This window comes from Ochotona curzoniae, unplaced genomic scaffold (assembly GCF_017591425.1).
Source record: "Ochotona curzoniae isolate NIBS_2020 unplaced genomic scaffold, NIBS_Ocur_1.0 scaffold_3208, whole genome shotgun sequence".
Taxonomy (NCBI): Eukaryota; Metazoa; Chordata; class Mammalia; order Lagomorpha; family Ochotonidae; genus Ochotona; species Ochotona curzoniae.
This window is the reverse complement of record NW_024467106.1, coordinates 29,526,594-29,541,837: the sequence shown is the minus strand read 5'-3', so window position 1 is coordinate 29,541,837 and position 15,244 is coordinate 29,526,594. Positions and strand designations below refer to the sequence as shown.

Genomic DNA, 15,244 nt, shown 5'->3' with positions numbered 1-15,244 from the left:
TATGATCTACCTGTTCACATGTATAGGGAAGCTCAGGACTTAAGGCTTTAGTCCTGGCTGCAACCTGTCCAGGCACTTCTCTGGGCCTTAGCTTCCCCCATATGGCTTAAGGCAATTACACAAGTCTGCCCTGAATGGAGGCCTGCCAGGTGCCTTATTTAGAGTGTGCATACATTTTCTATCAACGCTGCCAACACCTTTGGGAATATTGTCTAAAATATAGAATCAACACTTCTTTGCTTTTTCTATTTCCCCCCACTTGCTAAATCCATCAGCTTTTCTTGGGTTGCTATTTTCCAGAACTGGCATTTCTTACTGCATTTCCCTTGCGGACTAAGTCCCAGACGTGCTGGAACATCCCGCCCTCACTGCTTTGGAGAAGGTTAAGTTGACCCTTTCTTGCAGACATAGCCTCCCATGGGAGATAGCTGGGATGGGCTGCTTACTCACATTGCAAGAGCCAATTGTGTAATTAATGATTATTTGAGAAACAGGTGCTTACAGCCCTCCTTCCTTTTCCCACTTAGCATCACACCACATGAATTTTTCAGCATGCATTTAGGGTAGACTTGTGACAGCTGGTCCCTGGTGCAGGGTTACAGAAGGAAATAATAAAGAATCTTAGCTTTAAGAGCTCCTAGTAAATTAGAAGAGATTCAGAGAGACACAACAGGGTGTGGTCAGGATCACCCAGGAGGACAGGAAGGAACAATGAGAACCCAAAGAAAACAGGAATAATTTGGGGGCCAGTGGCAGAGGTGTAATCATGGAAGGCATCCTGTGGAGGCAGCATCAGAACTAACATGTTAAGTATATATCGAGTAAAGGGTATGGGCCCATGGCTTTGTAGATAGAGTTTGGACCCTTCAGAAAAGGAAAATAATCGGACTCCAACTTCTAATGCGGCCCATAGGGGGCAGCAGTGATGGCCACCACATGGGAAATGTGGATTGAGATCCCACCTCCCAGTTTAGGCTTGACCAACCCCTGATATTGCAGGAATTGGGGGATGAAACAGTAGATGGGAGAGCTCGCTCTCCCTCTCTCTTCCTCTCACCTCATCTTTCTGTCTCTCCAAAAAATTATATTAATAAGGAAAAACTGTATCACTGTATTGTGATGTGTCACCATGGACTGTACAGCGGCATTGGGACTACGATCGTGAACACAGCGTCCTCTCTTCAAGGAATTTACAGTCGGCCCTGACACGGAAAAAATAAATTGCATTACAGACTACGAACAGCTGAGACGGCTATGGAATGAGCTGGTCTTACACAGGGTAGCCGAGGGAGGCAGGGGTGAGGTCAGGCCTGAGGACTTGGGCAGCAGCCACGGAAGCAGTAAAAGGAAGGGGACTGGGAGTGCTGGAAGCACAGGTGGGGTGCAGGTGGGAGCTGCTGCACGAATGGGGAAATACAGTTCATGCTGGTGGCGGGGAAGCCGGTGCAGAGCCAAGGTTCCCACGCTGTGCCACGACAAGCCAGCCCAGTCGTGGCTTTATTCACCCCAGTATCGCAGTATCCCGCATTTGCGATTGGAACCTTTACAGACGGGGAAACTGAGGCTCGGGGAATCGCAGGAATACTTCGCTCCAGAAGAGTAGAAACTGAAACCGCTTTGTTCCTTGCCCACAGAACTGACTATTGGAAAACTACAATTCCCAGGATGCAATGCGGACGTCAGGAACCGGAAGTTGTGCGGGGCGGGACGAGGCTGCTCCTCCCTTGCTGTCCGGTTGCAGCGTGAGGTGACGGCGTCAGGTAGTTCCGTTAAACTGGATCGTGCCGGGGTTTGGTGACGGGTGTGCGGGCGCGGCGTCGGGCACCAGCTGAAGAAGCGGCGTGTCTCGGTGCTTCTCTTCGGATTGCAGTCCCGGGCGGGAAGCCGAGCGTTCGGGAAGGCGGGAGAAGGGTGTTTCCGAGCTGCAGGTGCTGGAGGACTGCAGTGAGCTGCAGTTTGGAGCGGAGAAAGAGGCGCAGGCTGACTGGCTGCTTCATCGCTAGGTGTGGAGTAGGTCCCCTTCGGGTGGGAATGGACTGAGGGACGGTCCAGGCCCGTGTGAGCTCGGTGTGTGTGTGGAGGGTGGATTAACCCAGGTGGCGCGGTGTGGACGGAGCATCTGGCCGCGTCCATCGTGGGCGTGGGGAGGTTCAGACACAAAGGAGACCACATAATGTCAGAGCTTGATTCTAAGACTGTCAAACACCTGAAAAGTTTTCATCCTGTGAGGCCAGGAGTACTGGGAGGTTGCAGGTAAACTCTTCGTCCTCTCCTTGCTACAGGGGCTGGTGGTCCAGCGGGGGAAAGAGGCCAGTGAACGGGCACCGCTCCCCGCCCCTCCGACCCCTCAGCAGGTGGTGTTATGTTGGGCTCATGAAGACGGTGTGAGTGACAGGATCATCCCTGTGTTAGCTCCACTTCTCAGCCCTGGACCTGGTGTGCAGGCTCACAAAAGGATTTTGAGTAAAGACGTGCTAAACCTGGGCGTGGGGAGTGTTCCCCATTAGTTCAGCAGGTCCACCTTCTGGGATGCCCAACTTCCCCTGGGCTTTCTTTAAAGGCTTCCTGGGTGGCCAGCTCCTGTGCAGCGTTTGTTTGTTTGTTTTCTGAGCTCCCATTCTGTGTCAGCCTAATGCCGATATATGAAGGTGAAGAAGAGATGGTCCACGCCTTTAGGGAGCTCCAGTGGGCTGTTTTACACACCCTTCTGATAGTGGTTGGGGTTGTCTTTATTTGATTTTAAAGACTGCTGCATCCTCCCAGCTCCCCAGTTCCTGGTCTAAAAATCATCCTCCAAGAGTATACGAGTTTCAGGAGGGTTTGGTTCTGGGAAGGGAACAGAAAGGGGAAGGGGAGCGGTGAGGCTAAAATTCAGGTCAGTAACCAAGCAACACTGCTGTTGGCGGGTTCTACGCTGCTCAGTATGTAGGTCAGTGCAGGCATAGCCCCTCTTGTTTGCGGGGAGAGAGGTTATAAACGACAGCTTTCCAATTTTAAAGACAACATCTTTTGTCTCTCTATGGCCCCTCAAGCTACTCCTTTCCTGGCTCTGGCTTCTGTGACTTCTCTGAAGACAGCCACAGGTGGTACTGCCTAGTCACTCCCCCACAAGGCCCATCACAGAGAAAGACATGAGTGTTTATGGATTAAATTAATGGTCAAACACAAATAAAAGTACAAAGTTCTGCGGCTGGTGATGCGATATATCAGATTAAGTCTGTGACTGTAGTACCAGCATTCCATATAGGCATCAGTTTATGTCCCAGAAGATGCACTACTTGTGGCCTGGGAAAGCAGTAGAGGATGGCCTAAAGACTTGAGACCCTGCAGCCAGGTGGGAAACTCAGAAGAAGGTCCTGGCTTTGGAGTGGCTCAGCTCCAGCCCCTGTGGCCAACTTGGGGAGTGAACCAGTGACTGGAAGATCTGTCTCTCCTTCTCTCTGTAAATTTGCCTTTCCAATGAAAAATAAGTAAATATTCAAAAAGACAAGAAAATGGGTGCACAAGCTACAAGTGATGAGAAAATAGTCTGACAACATACATCTGGAATAGGACTTGTATAGAGAGTACATGATAAGCTTGTAAGTCTTTTCTGTGTGGCTCAGTGTTTTTCACAGCATTGCTCCTCTGAGTGTAGCGAAGTGCTGTATAAACGTAGTCAGAAAATATCTCACAAATTATTGCACCTTTTTCTAGAGGACCAAGGACTAAGTACATGGAGTGGAAGTTGGAAAGGAGTGCCCAGGAAACACAGCCAGCTGTTCTGCGGGAGCAGGAAGGCATCCTGGAGGGCACAGATGAAGATGGGGTCTCTGAAAGCTTCCGGCTTCTGCAGATTGACGTGGGATGTGAGCGCCAGGGGGAAGAGACTCCACCCATGGGCAGTGCGTCATGGTGCTCGGTGAGTGTAGCGAGGGGCTTTGAATGATGGGATGTCACAGAACGCCCTGGTGTAAGGGAGTGGATGCTGGTAGTGAATACCAGGAGTTAGTCTTGTGTATTCTAAGTGATGAAGTAATTTCCTGCTGGTTGGTTTTAAAGTTTCAGGTGCATTTGAATCATAGGAAAAGTAAGTGAAGTTCCATGGAGACTTCTGATATGCCAAAGAAGCATCAGGGATCTTAACTCTACGTTGGTTCTGTCCTTGTGGCGTTTACTGTAGCCATAGCTGAGTCACCTCTCTTTCTAGGGCTGTGTTTTCTCTAAATACAGTTTGGTTTGGATTCATTTTTACTACTGATATCCTTTTTTGTTCCTAACTTTGCATGTAAGTGAAAAAAAATAAGTAACTTATTCTAATATTCATTTTCCTTTTTGGTGCTTATGAAGTTCTCAAACAATTTTGTTTTCTGGATCACATAAGAAAAATGTCCAGAGGAAACAGAGACATTGGGAAAGAATAGTTGCAGCCAAGAAGAGTAAAAGGAAACAAGAAAAAGAAAGAAGAAAAGCCAATCGTGCAGAAAATCCAGGTAATGAGATTGCTCATGGAATCACATTTGTTGATTAACAAACTGCTGTCTGCATATTCTCACGAGAGTAGCGATTTCTGGTAGACAAACACCTATAAGATGGGGCTCATCGTCCTGCTCTGTCGCATTCAGAGTATCAAAGCAGATACAAGTGTGGTGGCACGGCCAGATAACCTGCCGTTGGGATGTGGCATCCCATGTCAGTGTCGGTTTGAGTCTTAGCTTTTTGGCTTCTGATCCAGCCTGGTGCTGCTGCTCCTGAGAGGCAGAGGGTGATGGACTAAATATTTGAGTTCCTGCCACCCACACACATGGGAGACTCAGATGAAGTTCCTGGCTCCTTGCTCCAGCCTGACCAGCCCTGATTGGAATATTTGAGGAGTGCAGCAGTGGACAAAAAAAATCTTTGTATCTCTTCCTTCCTCTCTGATCACTCTGCCTTTCAAATAAATTCTTTCAAAATGTTTATGTATTTATATATATAAAGTATTGGTTTTCATCTACTTGAAAGGCAGAGCAAGAGACAGCAAAAGCAAGCCAGACAGAGCTTCCATTTGCTAGTCCACTCCCCAGATGCCCTTAAACAGTGGTGCTGGACCAGGCTGTAGCCAGAGGGGCCCTGAACTCCAGCTGGGTCTCTGAGGTAGATATCAGGTGCATAAGCACTTGGAACTATCAACTACTGCCTCCCAAGATACACTGGCAGGAAGTTGGGTTGAAGCAGAGACATGAACCAGCATTTTTTTTTTAAAGATTTATTTTATTTTTATTGGAAAGGCGGATATACAGAGAGGAGAGACAGAGAGGAAGATCTTCCGTCCGATGATTCACTCCCTAAGTGAGTGCAACAGCCGATGCTATGCCGATCCAGGAGCCTGTTCCGGGTCTCCCACACGGGTGCAGGGTCCCAAAGCCTTGGGCCATCCTCGACTGCTTTCCCGGGCCACAGGCAGGGAGCTGGATGGGAAGCAGATCTGCTGGGATTAGAACCGGCGCCCATATGGGATTCCGGGCGTGCAAGGAGAGGAGCATTAACCACTGCACCACCGCGCCGGGCCTGAACCAGCATTCTAATAGGGGATGTAGGTATGCTCGGCAGCAGCTTAGTGTGCTGTGCCACAGTGTCCACCCCAAGGCTGCTTTTCAAATGTAGACTGTCTAGTTATAAGTGTGGAAGAAGAAGGAACAATACCAAAACCTCTAGTCTTGATTCACAGCTGAGTGCAAAGTGTAGTTCTAAGAATATATGTAGATTATCTTAAGAGATTGGTACTGGCAAGGCTCAGAGAAATTAAGTAATATGTCCCAGGTAATTCAGGTAATAAGTGAATAAAGTGAACTTGCATTTTAACCCATCTGTGTGCACCAGAGTCTACACTCCTTACTACTCTGTCATGCATGAATCTAGTGAAAAAATATCCTATGTGAGCCTCAGGTTTCTTTATATACACCGCCACTATTCATCTGGCCAGAGAGATTTGTTTCTTATGGAAGATCATTCCTGTTTTCCCACTTTTCTCCCTTCCTGGTATTTTTGCTCTAGGCATCTGCCCCCAGCACAGCAAACGTTTTCTGAGAGCCTTAACCAAAGAGAAGCTTTTGGAAGCCAAACGCTCAGGACCAAGACTGTGTATTGATTTGAGTATGACCCACCACATGTCAAAGAAGGTAGAGCATTCACTAAGCCCGGAATTCCCACTCACTTGAGGGCGGCCCAGAAGGTGCAGTTGTCATAAAGAATATGACCAGCTTCAGCTTCCGTGATCCAGTGTTGGGCTTACTGCATTGGGCTGCTGAATTCCAGGATGGCTGAAATGAGGAAGATGGAAAGAGGGTGGACATCCTGTGGTTTTGTCTGCTTTGCGACCTTGGCCATTCTGTTCATGGTGTCCCCAGTCTGAATGGAGCTTTTCAGAATCAGGTCTCTAAGGCTCCGAATCTTTGGCCTTCTCCTGGGAAAAGGAATATCTGTAGGGTGGCATGTTGTGGGAAATCATTTTTTTTCCTAATTTTAATAACGATTTTTTTTTATTATATTTTTGTTTGAAAGGCAAAGACATAGAGACAGAAAGAGATCTTCCATCTGCTAGTTCACTCCCCAAATGTCCACAATGGCTAGTTCTGGGCCATGCTGAAGCCAGAAGCTTGGAACTCACTGGGTCTCCCACATGGGTGGAAGGGACCTGAATACTGGAGCTATCAACTGCTGCCTCCTCAGGAGTGCATTAGCAGGAAACAAATTGGAAACACCCCAGATTCAAATCCAGGCACTCCCAGAGGGGGTGTAGACATCCCCATGTCATCTGAGATCTGTACCAAATGCCACACCAGTGTTTATTTTTCAGAGAATATAGGAAAGCTACAGGTTCTTAGCATGAAATCAGTAATTAGATATCCAAAAAGGTGAACCAAAAATCTCCATGTTTGTGATATAACTGAGGTATCACATTAAATCAAGTCTGGATTCAAAAAGAACTCCATCCCCCTCAAATGCCTGCCATGGTTTAGGCTGTGTCATGCCACAACTGGGAGCGAGGGACTCAGTCCAGGTTTCTCACATGAATGGCAGGAACCCAACTGCTAAAATCATCACCCGGCTGTCTCCTAGGATGTACATCAGCACAGAGCCGGAAGTAAGAACAAAGCAGTGCATTCAATCCCATAGCAGTACAGGCGTCCCATTGCGTCTTCACTGCTAGGCCAAGTGCTTGTTCCCAGAAGCATCCTCTGGTCTTTGTTGAGTAAATCAGGCTGACTTGTGAAGCTGCCTTTCTATAAGAAGGATGACTCTGAATCAGGGTGTAAAGTTAAAACTTCCAACCCCTGTGGTATCTGTTGCAGACAGGGAGAATGGGACTAAATATTTGGAGGGGAGTGTAAGAATTTCTAGTTACCTAGTTTCTTTTGAATGACACAAGTAGTAACTATCGCATGGTACAATTTCAGATGAAAGCTAAAGTAATCTCATCTGTATATTAAATATGTCACAGCAGGGCTAGCAGGGAAAAGAATTCTGTTTTTTCACTGACTCACTGTTTCTTGGCTAGTATTTTTACCTAAACTTTCATCCATAAGGTGTGACCTCCTAGGCTTTCACACACTCACACATAGATGTGCCCACTTACAGAGTAAAAGAGGCCAGTCGAGTTCATGACATTTTCTAGAGCACGATTCGGCAGACTTGCTGTGCAGGTATTTATTGATGAACTTAGAGAGTTGGCCTGTCCCACCTCCTGTTGTCCTTGTTTCTTTGAAGGAATTGAGTAGGCTGGCTGGACAGATCCGCAGGTTGTACGGGTCAAACAAGAAGACTGCCAGGCCGTTCTGGATCTGCCTCACTGGCTTCGCAACAGACAGTCCCCTGTATGAAGAGTGTTTGAGGATGAATGATGGATTTTCTGGTTACCTGGTATGTCCTACTGCATATTACTTTAACCACGAGTGTCTGAAGATTGTGTTGTAATGGTAATTTTTCTTTTCACTTTTTCATATTTTGATGTAAACTCAGCCCCAATGAATTCATAGGTTTTGTGTTGTAGGTTCACCCAAACCATGGATTGAAAAGATTCAAGAAAACAATTGTATCTGTACTGAAAAAAATGCATGTGTATTTTTTTTGTCATTGTTCCCTAAACAATACACTGTGAAAATTATTTACATAAAATTCACATTGTATTGAGACTTGAAATGTATGCTAGAGTATGTGTATAGGTTGTCTGCAGATCTGATAACATTTTATTTTATGTAAGGGACTTTGTATTTGCTCTCACTGTGTTTGGGTGTCACTGGGAGTCCTTGCATCCAATCCTCTGTAGGTACTGACAGACCACTGTAATGTTGTGTGTTTCTCTGTAAGAATGGTGTGTTTTCAATATTGAAATGTAACAACTTCAGATCTTCTCATTAGTTCTACATTCAAACAAATGTCTCATCCTTCAACTAAATTGGCAACCTGATATTTCCAGGATCCAGGACTGTGTTTTGTATCCTGTATATTGTATGCTATATATATACTCCAGTAGTATTTCTGGGAAGTTCCATGACTCCTTTCTTGTTCTGTGATGGAGGTAGGAAAGGATGCTTTAGGAAGTAATGTGAATTTAGGGACAGGTGTGGCAGTTAAGCTACTGCTTGGAATGCCTTGGTTCCGTATCAGAGTAACTGAGTTCGGGTCAGCCTTGCTACCATTCCCAGCTTATCCCTGCTGATGTGCCTCCTGGCAGGAGGTGATGTCTGCAGTTCCTGGGGCCCTGTCACCCGTGTGGGAGACCTACACCGAGTCTGGTGCCTGGCTTTGGCTAGGCCCATGCCTAGTTGTTTCAAGAATTTAGGGAATAAACCAGAAGATAGGAGCACACACCCATATTCTCTCTCTTGTTCTCTGTCATTCTCACTTTTGCTCTTGCTGTCACACTCTACTTCTCAAAAAAAAAAAAAAATTAGAAGCAGAAATTACTGCGAATTTAAAGTGAGTTTTAGCAAGTGCTAAGATTTTTTCCAAGGATCTCAGGAGTAGAATGATAAACATGTGAGAATACAAATCACTCTGTCGCTAGAATACCCTTATGTGTTGGCTGTGTGTAGCTCAGGCTAAGCATTGGTTGCCCCTTCCCTCAGGAGGCCCACAGAGGTGAAAGGCAGGAAGGGTATACTTTGTGGTGCTGCATAACTAGCTGTGTTGATGCTGCTGTCTGAACAATATCTGCTGAAGTAGCATTCTACCTTTACTTCTTTGTGCTTATTTTTTTCTAAACAGAGATCTGTCATTAAAAAAAATTTTTTTTAATTGAAAAGGCAAATTAATGGAGGAGAGACAAAGACATAGATCTTCCATCTGCTGGTTCTCTCCCCAAGTGGCTGCAATGGCCAGAGCTCAGCCAATCTGAAGTTAGGAACCGGTAGCTTCTCCTGGATCTCCCACACGGGTGCAGGGTCCCAAGGCTTTGGGCTATCCTTCACTGCTTTCCCAGGCCTTAAACAAGGGGCTGGATGGGAAGTAGAGCATCTGGGATATGAACCACTGCCCATATGGGATCCCATATGGGATGAGGGGAAGATTAGCCAGTCAAGCCATGGCTCTGGACCCTATCTGTCATCTTTTTTGTTTGTTTGTTTGTTTGTTTAAGATTTATTTTTTTTTTTAATTTTTATTGGAAAGTCAGTTATATAGAGAGGAGGAGAGACAGAGAGGAAGATCTTCCATCCAATGATTCACTCCCCAAGTGAGCACAATGGTCAGTGCTATGCCAATCCGAAGCCAGGAGCCAGGAACTTCTTCCAGGTCTCCCACACGGGTGCAGAGTCCTAAGACTTTGGGTTGTCCTTGACTGCTTTCCCAGGCCACAAGCAGGGAACTGGATGGGAAGTGGAGCTGCCAGGATTAGAACCAGTGCCCATATGGGATCCTGATGTGTTCAAGGCAAGGACTTTAGGCACTAGGTCACGGTGCCAGGCCCTATCTGTCATCTTCTAATTCGCTCCCCCAAATGCTTGCAACAGCTAGAACTTGGCCAGGCTAACACCAGGAGCCAGAATCTCCTTGCACATCTCCCACATGAATTGTGGGGACCCAAGTATTTGAGCCGTCACCCGCAGTCTCCCAAAACGGGCATTAGTAGGAAGCTGGATTAGGAGTGGATCTGGGACTGGAACCCAGGCATCGTCATGAGATGCTAGCGTCTCAAGTGACATCTTACCTACTGCACAGACAAATCCACAGGTCATGACATTGCTGTGCTGTTTTACTGATTTTCTACCTTGCTTCTCGGCTTTGATTTTTTCCTTTTTGTATGTGTCCATCTTGCCTCCTCTCACAAACTCAGCTGCAGCCTTTTTCCCCCACTGGTCATGCCTGGGGTCACTCCGGAAGTTCCCTGTCCCTGCCTGAGTTCCATCTCACTTCCTAGTTTAAATGTTTTGTGCCTTTTTATTTCCCCTGCTTGATCCAACTAATTTTTAAAGATTTATTTTATTTTTATTACAAAGTCAGATGTACTAAGAGGAGGAGAGACAGAGAGGAAGATCTTCCGTCCACTGATTCACTCCCTAAGTGAGTGCAACAGCCGGTGTTGTGCCAAACCGAAGCCAGGAGCCAGGAACTTCCTCCAGGTCTCCCACACAGGTACAGGATCCCAAGGCATTGGGCCGTGCTTGACTGCTTTCCCAGGCCACAAGCAGGGAGCTGGATGGGAAGTGGAGCTGCTGGGATTAGAACCGGCACCCATATGGGATCCTGGCATGTTCAAGGCGAAGACCTTGGCCACTAGGCCACGCCACCAGGCCCTGGATAGGCAGCTCCTTAATGCACCTAGAACCGTGCCTGAGAAGAAACTATGGCCCAATAACTTGTTATTAAATATGGGCTTTTAACCAACTTCCCGCTTGGATCCTTTGCATTTTTCAGCTAGACATAACGGAAGATGACTGCTTTAGCGTCTTTCCTCTGGAAACACTTGTCTACCTGACTCCAGACTCTGAACATGGTATGTACCTCACTGCATGGACTCAGGTCATCCATGGTGCCCAGCCCTCTGTTACGGTATTCCCCAGGGCACCACTCGAGGGTTCAGCAAGAACTGCTCGCCTCTGAGGGGCAGATCCCTCACTGGATATTCTGCCTGTGTTCAGCCCCACGCACACAGCAACACAAATGCAGGGCTTCCACCCTCACTAGACTTTGTGTGCTGCCTGGCTGTTCTTCCAGGGTCCCTGCTCAGCCACCCCCATTGTGCCTCCCTGGATCAATGCCAGGATACTGCTTGCCTTAGAAAACCATCCATCTCATAGAACTTTAGAATTTATTGGTATAGAGCTATTCATAGTATTCTCTTCAAATTATTTTCTTTTGATTTTGCTTCCTTTCGAAACCTAATGTTGATTTGGATCGAACACCTGTTTCTTAATTAAAAGATTCCCACTGTTTGATTTATTAGTGCTTTCAATTTATTGAGCAAGTGATTAGATTTTTCTTTCCTGTTCATTAAATTTATATTTCTACTGTTAATTATTTCCTTTCGCTTTCTTTGAATTTGATCTGATTCAGTGACCTCTATTTCTTCCTTAGCTCTTGAAGATGTTGATCTCAACAAAGTTTACGTCCTTGGGGGACTTGTGGATGAAAGCGTGCAGAAGGTAAGTATTTGCATTGACCTCAACCTGTGCCTTTGGAAGAGCACTGTTTGCTGTTAGAGATCCTTGCCCTGTCATGGTCTTACCAGAAGGGCCGGCACACGAGCCTCACCGCCCAGGCTGGGAAGTAGCCTCTCTTCTCATTGGCCTGACAGAATCAACAGTCAGGAACTGCAGTGATGTTGTTGAGGTTTTTTCTTATCTTCCATTTTGTAGGGGTGACCCTGATCACGTCTAAGTTAGCATTGATTGGCTCAGCATGCTGAACCAGCAGGTTGCCCTTTGTGAGAGGGTAGCTTGCTCCTTCCCAAACCATCCTCCCTCCTAATAGGAGCCTTTTTTATTCTTGGTAAGGTTTATTCATTTATGTGAAAGGTAGAGTTACAAAGAGAGGGGGAGAAAGAGAGAAATACCTTTAATCCACTGGTTCACTCCCCAAGTGGCAGTAATAGCTGAACCTGGGGCTGGCTGGGGTTGAGGCTGGTGTGGGCCAGGCTAAGCCGAAAATCTAGAATTCCATCTGAATCTCCCCACAAGGACAGGGGGCCTAAACACCACGCCATCCCTTGCTGTTTTTAGAGCAGCTGAGCTTTTAATTGGTGCTCATATGGGCTGCTGGTGTCAGAGTTAAGCCTCTGCCCACAATGCTGACATGAATCTTACCCCATGAGATTGTCCAGATGACAGTGACATTGCCCAGATGTCTTTCCTTGAATGAGAATTTTATTGAAATAATTGAAGCATTACTCAGCCTTTGAAATGTTTCTATTGTAAAAACAATTGCTGAGGTAATTTCCTTTGTTTATTGTTTACTAATATTCATTGCAAAGATAAGTGTAAGTTAAATAGTATCTTAAAATGCACAGTCAGGAGTAGAGAAATGAGCCTTCCCTCCTGCCTCTGTCTCTCCCAAGACAACCGCTCTTACGTTTTCCTGTGTGTCCTACTTAATATAGTCTATATGTTGTATATGTATGCTTTACATAGATGTCTAAAATCAGGAATCAGGAACTTATTCAGGTATCCCACATGGGTCAGGATCCCAAGGCTTTGGACCATCCTCTATTGCTTTCCCAGGCCTTAAGCAGGGAACTGGATGAGGAGTAGAGCAGCCAGGACATGAACCGGCACCCATATGGGATCCCAGCACTTTCAAGGTGAAGGTTTAGCCATTGAGCCATTGTACCAGGCACATGGATGTCTTTCATATTGTATACATAATTCATATGTAGACTATATATTTTTTAGTTTTTAAAAAGGTAGAAAGTAGTTCCTGTGAGAAATAGTAATGGATTTGGGGGAGTCTACACCAGCACTTGGGACCCGGCATCTCATATGAGTGCTGGTTAAAGTCCTGCCTGCTCTGCTTTCTATCCAGCTCCCTGCTTATGTGCCTGGGAAAGGAGCGGAAAATGGCTCAGATAGTTGGGTCCCTACGACCCATGTGGCAGACCAGGTGGGAGTTCCTGGCTCCCAATTTTGGCCTGGCATAGCCCTGGCTGTTGTGGCCATGAGAAATGAACCAGCACTTCCTCACTTTCACTCTGCCTTTCAAATAAATCTTAAAAACAAACTAGCACTAAACCACATGTCTACTTCTCATCCCCTTCTATGTAAATTTGCTGCCTGTAATTCGCTGAAAACTCCAGACATGGCAGAACTGAGTTACAGGCAAGATTCTTTTTAGGCTTTTTGATATCAAATGTGACTGCAGATGTATCTGCTGATTTCCTTATTATAAGTGGCACTAAGTGGAGGCTTTTGGATAAATGCCTCCCACACCCCCTCCCCCCAAAAAATTGCCACATAAGCATTTTCTTCCTTGGGACACATACTCTTCAGTATTTGCTGTTTCCTGTTCTGCTGTAAGTTATTTATTTTAAATGTTTACCCTTTAATTATGATTACCGATGGAACTTATAGTGGTAAATAGAATTCTCAACAATTTGTGAGTATATTAGAATATATCTGCATGTCATTTATGATTAAATATAAATATATAACTGTGATTACAGAAAGTGACACTTCAGAAGGCTCGGGAGCACTCTGTTAGGACGGCCCGTTTGCCAATCCAGGAATACATGGTCCGATGCCAGAATGAGAAAAACTATCATTCAGAGGTCCTGGCCATCAACCAAGGTACCACTTGTCCCATGGCCCACACCCATTGGGCGTTACTTCAGCCCTTTAATTTCCTCCAGTGACCAGTGTGCTTGAACGTCAGTGCATGTACTTTGTGGCATTTGTGCTGGACTTTAGAATGGCATTCTTCATTTTCTTCCTGGTCCGGTAATGTTGAAGATAGTTCAGATTGTCCACTTGGCCCAGAATGTCCAGCTTTCAACCTCTGGACCAATGAATTCTTGTTTTGTTCAGAATTTGGGTTAGAAGCCACGTAGCTGGCTTCCCTCCGCTTCCCAGCCATGTCTGGGCCCCTGTCTGAGCCCGTTTTACTGTTTTTTCTGGATTGCAGCAATATCCATTCGACTTTGGTCTGAGGTCCTTGAGCAAGCCATTAGCTTTTCTTCCATCCCCTCCAGACCAACCACTGTGTGTGGTGGGCGCCGCAGCTCATTGAATGAAATATTTGAGAACATTGATTTCCTCATCAGCCAGTTCCTAGTTCTTTTTCCTGTGTGGTTACTGTTTTCTGTTTTCTTGTAACAGTGTTTGATGTCCTGGCCACTTACTTTGAGACTCACAGCTGGCCTGAAGCCCTGAAGAAAGGCGTGTCCTCAGGGAAAGGCTTCGTGGTGCGCAGTGCTTTGGAGTGATGGGCGGCCCAGGCAGCTGCTGCTGGCGGCTTTACCAAAGAGCAGGGCGCAGGGTGGACTTGCACACACTTACCTTTCCACACTATCTTGGATCGTCTCAGTCATGGGATGGAATCAACTAGTGACAAGAACCTCATTTTTTGTGCTCTTTTTTATCTTCTATAGTGCCTCACCAAAAGTGCCCAGATACATGTTAAGTAAAAAGTTTACAGAACCAGTAATTAACCCTAAAACTACATAGCTCTGTGTTAGTCTGTTTGTCAAAGATGTAAAGATGTAAATATTGTTGCATCAAGAATTGGATTTTTGGGGCCTGGCACAGAAGCCAAGTGGCTAAAGTCCTTGCCTTGCACACGCCAGGATCCCATTGAGGGTTGGGTCCTGTACCAGCTGCTCCACTTCCCATCCATTTCCCCACTTGTGGCCTGGGAAAGCAGTCGAGGGCAGCCGTGGCGTTAGGACCCTGTGTCCATGAGGAGACCTGGAGGTGGCTCCTGGCTCCGGACTGGCTCAGCTCCAGCCATTGCAGCTGCTTGGGGTGTCAGCCAGCGGATGCAAGAGCCTTCTATCTCCTTTTCTCCTTGTAAATCTGACTTTCCAATACATAAGTAAATAAATAGGTTTTTTTTTTTATTGAATTTTCATTAAACTGGCATCATAAAATTTGATTTTCTCCAGCTTCATATGATCATGCAGATTTGTCTGCTGATTCAGTCATGTGCACACAGCTCTGTAGGACTCAGCCTGTGCTGACCTGCTCTCCTTCGCTCCCTCCTGGGGCGCTGGCTCTGTTCTCCCTCATGCTGATAGGGGTAAGGAGAGCTTCTCTCTTCCTAATGATGGGATTCCACAGGGTGAGTTGTATGAATA

At 46.2% G+C, this 15,244-nt stretch overlaps 1 protein-coding gene across 4 annotated transcripts; it reads left to right on the top strand.

The window, feature by feature from the left end:
- Positions 1 to 1,688: 1,688 nt before the first annotated feature.
- On the top strand, positions 1,689 to 14,737 carry TRMT10B (tRNA methyltransferase 10B). 4 transcript variants are annotated; one of them, XM_040963239.1, is made up of 9 exons: positions 1,689 to 1,760; positions 3,697 to 3,901; positions 4,364 to 4,472; positions 6,016 to 6,140; positions 7,729 to 7,881; positions 10,876 to 10,954; positions 11,536 to 11,603; positions 13,616 to 13,739; positions 14,268 to 14,737. In XM_040963239.1, the coding sequence occupies exons 2-9, from the start codon at positions 3,716 to 3,718 to the stop codon at positions 14,372 to 14,374; spliced, it is 951 nt and encodes a 316-aa protein (XP_040819173.1). In that variant the 5' UTR covers positions 1,689 to 1,760; positions 3,697 to 3,715; the 3' UTR covers positions 14,375 to 14,737. The 4 variants fall into 4 exon arrangements, with proteins under 4 accessions (XP_040819173.1, XP_040819172.1, XP_040819175.1 ...); XM_040963238.1 differs by lacking the exon at positions 1,689 to 1,760 and adding an exon at positions 1,783 to 2,003; XM_040963241.1 differs by lacking the exon at positions 1,689 to 1,760 and having other exon boundaries at positions 3,799 to 3,901; positions 4,330 to 4,472.
- Positions 14,738 to 15,244: the final 507 nt, after the last annotated feature.

What these genes read in the sequence shown, in the direction of transcription:
- TRMT10B (XM_040963239.1), top strand. Translation starts at nt 3,716, where the DNA reads ATGGAGTGGAAGTTGGAAAGGAGTGCCCAGGAAACACAGCCAGCTGTT. An exon ending in CAATCGTGCAGAAAATCCAG is followed by an intron (nt 4,473 to 6,015) that starts GTAATGAGATTG and finishes TTTTTGCTCTAG; the next exon opens with GCATCTGCCCCCAGCACAGC. An exon ending in CCCACCACATGTCAAAGAAG is followed by an intron (nt 6,141 to 7,728) that starts GTAGAGCATTCA and finishes GTTTCTTTGAAG; the next exon opens with GAATTGAGTAGGCTGGCTGG.